This window comes from Phocoena phocoena, chromosome 12, assembly GCF_963924675.1.
Source record: "Phocoena phocoena chromosome 12, mPhoPho1.1, whole genome shotgun sequence".
NCBI lineage: Eukaryota > Metazoa > Chordata > Mammalia > Artiodactyla > Phocoenidae > Phocoena > Phocoena phocoena.
This window is the reverse complement of record NC_089230.1, coordinates 38,587,246-38,593,028: the sequence shown is the minus strand read 5'-3', so window position 1 is coordinate 38,593,028 and position 5,783 is coordinate 38,587,246. Positions and strand designations below refer to the sequence as shown.

Sequence of the window (5,783 nt, the reverse complement as noted above, 5' to 3'; positions counted from 1 at the left end):
GATGTGGCCTCAGGAAATCAAAAGGTTCTATAGTGCAGGTCATTTAAAATCTTAGCAAATGAACTTCTGTCCAGTTTTTCCACTTCGATTCTACAATCTGTTGAAAGAGTGGGGAAAAAGAGTGTGTTCTGCTTTATTTTTGTAGCTCATTAGTGAATCCTAACCATACTCGCCCTTAGGTCCCTTTTCCATCTTAGTCTCGTTCTCGTAGCCTTAGAAAGAAAAATGGGATCTTTAAATTCACTCAGTTTGTGCTGGGAAGAGGCCATAATTAGTGTCCCATTAGTACTCAGCCGGAGTGGTCTTCTAGCAGTACAATCTAGGGAAGGTATTTACACCCCCTCCCCCTCCTCTTTCCCGAGTCTGGCAAATTCTAGCTCATGTTTTGCTCTCCCTATAAATACGAGAGAAAATAAAAGGCACTATTCAGTCTCTTTTGTCTGAAAAGTCTGGCGTTTCAGTGGTTTTCTTTAAGGCGGGGTCCTCATTTGCAACCAGCTTTGCCATTAACGGAAATCAATCTGAATGTCCTACTGTGCGTTTTTTTCTTTCCTCACAGTCTGAAATGGCCTTTGCCAAGTTTTCGGGCTGAACCTGAAAGACCTTCTCTCATTATACGCTCCCTCCCTCCAGCCTCACTGAATCTTTGCAGAGATTTCTCAGGCAGAAGGGCTGCAGTGTGAGGTTTGGGAGGAACTCGACCTACTCCGCTAACCCAGTGGCCTGAGCCAATCACAAAGAGGATTGGAACCTCGCTGAATGCCCCCCTTCCCATCTCCTCCCCCTGCAACAGCCTCCTGGAAAGAGGGACATTGGAGGGATGTGTTTGCAATTCAAATCCTTGGCTTTCTGCCTGCCTCTTTTCTTAATAAGAAGGCAGGAGCTGCCGTGAGGTGCAAAGGGGTCTTCCGAATTGCAGTGGCCCTAAGATCCGAAGATCCTTGCCTCTGCCTCTTTTATCTGATTCTGAAGCTAACGGGAAAAGGGTAAGGATGGTGGAGGCTTTCTGTGCTACGTGGAAGTTGACGGACAGTCAGAATTTTGACGAGTACATGAAGGCTCTAGGTAGGTAAAAATAAGATGTGCTTTCTCATCTTAACCTGCAGCTTCAGATACTTGCAGATTCCTTCTTCACCCATCAGGTTAGCGAGAGACAAAGAGATCACATTGTCGTAATCAGGGTGCTACGCTGTGTGTTTCTCACAGAATGGATATTTAAATGTAGCATTTGCCTGCTTTCTTGCTTAGGGCCAAATAACGGAGCATTTAGTATTCTGGGGAGGACATGAAGCTTCTGCACCTTTTCCGCTTTTTCTTCAGCATCCTTTTACTATTTATGCTTCCAAATAAGCATCCGCTTATTGTTACGGCTCAGTAGTTGTCCTGCATAATTGATGGGCTAAACATACTCTAATGAAACTTCCGCTTTAGGACATAGATTCCAGAATAGGAAGGTAGATTCCTGCTTTGTGAGCTATTTTGGAAGTTGCAGCCAACTGTACTGCTTCCTTTTGCTCTTTTAGGTGTGGGCTTTGCCACTAGGCAGGTGGGAAATGTGACTAAACCAACAGTGATCATCAGTCAGGAGGGGGAAAAAGTGGTGATCAGGACTCAAAGCACATTCAAGAACACGGAGATTAGTTTCCATCTGGGAGAAGAGTTTGATGAAACCACTCCAGATGACAGAAACTGTAAGGTGAGGAGCTGCTCCTTCTCTGAGGGTGGGGATGGGAAGGAGAGAATAAAAAAGAGAAAGTCCCAATATTTCTTTTTTTCTAGATGATGGGAAGTGAAAAATGTTCTCAGTATTTCACTTCAGAGAGAAGGACCAAGAGTTAATTTTGCATCCTAGTGTTCACAGCTTATATTCTGAATAATGGGCACCTACTATAGCTCAAATCTTGAATCTGTTTCTTTCTTTCTTTCTTTCTTTCTTTTTTGCGGTACGCGGGCCTCTCACCGTTGTGGCCTCTCCCGTTGCGGAGCACAGGCTCCGGACGCGCAGGCTCAGCGGCCATGGCTCACGGGCCCAGCCGCATCGCGGCATGTGGGATCTTCCCTGACCGGGGCACGACCCCATGTCCCCTGCATCAGCAGGCGGACTCTCAACCACTGTGCCACTAGGGAAGCCCTGAATCTGTTTCTTTACCATGTGTTTTTCTCATTTTATATTAAACCTGTATTTCAGAAAGTATGTAATAGTGTTCATTTGAAAGACTGCATTTTGTTTAATCTTTCTTTTGCCTCAGGTTGACTCAATCAATAGCTTGCCTCATTCTAAGACTCTGTTTAAAAGAGTAGGATGATTACAGAAAGCACTAGCTCAGGATTTTTATTTCTAATACGTAAATTTTTGCATTTATATGTACACATTTCAATCAAATTATGAATTACTAGAGATTTTATAATAATGACTCTGGAAGCAACAGAGGAAATTGTACTACTTTGATAATTAGTTGATCACTATTTATTCAATTATCACTCTTTTAAAAATCAACTCAGGGACTTCCCTGGCGGCACAGTGGTTAAGAATCCACCTGCCAATGCAAGGGACATGGGTTCAATCCCTGGTCCGGGAAGATCCCACATGCCACAGAGCAACTAAGCCCGTGTACCACAGCTACTGAGCCCGTGTGCCACAACTACTGAGCCCGTGTGCCACAACTACTGAAGCCCGCACCTGGAGCCCGTGCTCCGCAACAAGAGAAGCCACTGCAATGAGAAGGCTGCGCACCGCAACGAAGATTAGCCCCTGCTCGCTGCAACTAGAGAAAGCCCACTCTCAGCAACAAAGACCCAATGCAGTCAAAAATAAATAAATAAATGTTTAAAAAAATTTTTAAATAGATAAAAATCAATTCATTTGGCTTCCATATCAGAAATCTGACGTGTACCTATTGATATATTCTGCATTTTGTTGTTGGTTTCAGTCTGTTGTTAGCCTGGATGGAGACAAACTTGTCCATGTACAGAAATGGGATGGCAAAGAGACAAATTTTGTAAGAGAGATTAAGAATGGCAAAATGGTCATGGTAAGTAGGAGCAATTTCCCCTTCCTGCTTCGTTGCCCACCCCTCACCCCCTCATTTCCCATCTCCTTCCCTGTCCCTCCCTCCCTCCTTTTCTCCTGTCTTTCCTTCTTTAACAACATTAAATCACTAGCAAGGTTCTTTAATCATGTGTAAAACAGGAGAAATAAAAATATCTTAGCTAATTGTTTCCTCCACTCTGCTTTTTTAATTACAGAAAAAGAGAAAAGTTCTACTTAAGTGTAGTTTTAAAAAGTTGCCATTGATATAGCTAAAACTGTGTCAAAAGAACAGTTGTTGGATTACCGTAATGTCTAATCCTCCAATGAAATCTGAATATAAAACCAATCATCATGAAAATATAGAGATGATATTATATTATCATTTGCTGAAACTCAGAAAAATTACCTTATAGCTTCTGTAATAAATGAGAGCTTTAAACATTTTATATTTTAGTTTATAAAGGTTTCACAAGTTCAGTGCAGATAATTTGGAATATAACAGGAAAGTGTAACAAAAATATGAAAATCCTTTTTAATGTCCCCTTAGAACCATTTTGGTATTACTTCCTTCCAGTCTTTCTTTTTAATGCATCAGATAGCTTTAAAAACATGTCTATTCAATACTGGATAGTCATGTAAAAATTATAAAATAAAAAATAATTTAAAAATAATTTCTCTAAAATGGAATTTTGATGACATTGAAGTAGTCAATACATCATTTGTGGGGTTTTTTTTGGCGGGGTGTTGCTTTACATATTCCTTCTAAGATAATAGCAGGAAGGGTCTTTTGGTTTTGTTATTTAAGACTATTGATTAGTTTTCTTCTCCTTCCCTTGACTACCAGCTAGCTGTTCTAGGTTGAGGTAGAGGGCTTACATATCCATTCTTCATTTCCTGGGTGGAAGTGGGACAGTTTTCCTTTCATGTTGATGAACATTTGCCCACGTTTTCCTGCAGTCACCATCACCATCATCGAACAAACAAGCAAACAAAAAAATTCATTTATAAAGGATTCAATCTGAAGTTCTCATTTATGATTTTTTCTTTATTTTTTTCCTGAATACAGAAAAGTGGATAGCTCAGCTTTGGCATGTATGACGGTGATCAGGCAAGCCTGAGTTCAAACAAGGAAATGAAAGTAATGGATGACAAGGGCACACTATACTCTTGGAAATCACAGGACTACACGAAAATGATGAGCACTAAGAAACACTAAATTTTGTAAAGAGGATTTATAGCAATTCTTCAAGTTGGATTAGATACAAGAGCCCATGTTGCACATTATAGCCACATAACCACCAAGGTTCACATAGGCTACAACATGACAGCCAAAGCAACGAGAACGTTTGTACATTTACCTTTTCCTGCTGATTGTGGAACAAATCGTTGCAAATACCATTTGTCCAAATAATTTGGGTTTTCAAAAAACTCTTCAAAAGTTATCTAGGTCATGAATTGTAAAGTATTATGAAAACCTACTATAAATTTTATATACTTTTTAAAGCAGATAGCTAATCTGCTCCAATTACCCTGATAATTTAAGGCAAAAGGAATTCTTTTGACCTGAATCTAGATAATCTCAGTTTTTGCCTCATATGTCTTTTAGAGACATGAACTGTGTACACATGTCATTCACGAGATAAATATAAGGGTTTCTTTTCAAAAAATGAAGACTTATGCAACATTTAATGTTTGTAAATGCCATTATTCTTTTGTATAATACTTAAATCATATATATGATAATCTTTAAAATAACATAACATGATAATCTTTAAAATTTCCAGCTACTGATGGACCTGTGTAAAAAGATTTGGCTATCTTTTGAATCTTTCAGACTCTTACTTTTGGCGATGTGGTTGCCATTCGCCACTATGAGAAGGCATAGAAAACATCCTGATCTGGGGCTGGAGACGTTCTACAATCTTTCTGTTTACCCAAGTCTCAGTGCTCTACTGCTGTTACAGCATGGCCGATCACTAATTAGAAGGTTATCCTTGGTGTGGAGGTGGAAAATGATGACTTCAAAACTTGTTTTAAAGACTTGTTACTGCAAGCAATCAAAGCCATTTTTGATCTGCAGATTTATCACATTTTATAATTCCTATTAAAATTGTAAACTACTTTTTTTTTAAATAAAGAAGGGAATACATTCTATAATTTCCAATGGAATGCAAATCAAATTGGAATAAAAATCTTACACCCGTGAGAAATTTGTTGTTGTTGTTAATATCACTAATCTGGCTGGGAACTATATATTAGAGAGTTTTAAATAGCCTTTTGTTATGGCATAAAGTCAGGCTGGGGAAGTTAGCACTTTGTTTAAAATACTAATTTAAAAAATAAGCAGAAGCCCAGGGAAACGTGGAAAAATTTGGATTGGTACTTCTGTAGAGAATTTGGGATGTCCAGGATCCAAAGGAGCTTTGTTATGGTGGGCTGGACTGCAAGAATGACCTCTTGCTACTAGAAACAGGCAGTCTGAAGAAGCAAGCTGATGTACATGAAAATGTCTTATTAAAGAGTAAATATAATCAAAATCTCATATATTCAAAGTGTCATGTAATTCAAGCTTCTTATTGAAAGGTAAATAGGACCAGGGAGTGAATTTTATCCGAGACTATTGTAACCGAGTAGGACCCTATGTGGCCTTCCTGGGACAGGCCTTCCTCCATATCCTCTGCTTTAGCTCCTCTCTGAAGTACCTAGATAAAAGTATTTGATGCACATTTCCTGAGTTGTTTTCCAGATGTGA

The 5,783-nt window shown here is 39.3% G+C and overlaps 1 protein-coding gene across 1 annotated transcript; it reads left to right on the top strand.

The window, feature by feature from the left end:
- Nucleotides 1-377: 377 nt before the first annotated feature.
- Nucleotides 378-5,237, top strand: FABP7 (fatty acid binding protein 7). Its single transcript, XM_065888504.1, has 5 exons — nucleotides 378-447; nucleotides 560-1,065; nucleotides 1,524-1,696; nucleotides 2,931-3,032; nucleotides 4,866-5,237. The coding sequence occupies exons 2-5, from the start codon at nucleotides 993-995 to the stop codon at nucleotides 4,914-4,916; spliced, it is 399 nt and encodes a 132-aa protein (XP_065744576.1). The 5' UTR covers nucleotides 378-447; nucleotides 560-992; the 3' UTR covers nucleotides 4,917-5,237.
- The last annotated feature ends 546 nt before the right edge of the window (nucleotides 5,238-5,783 follow it).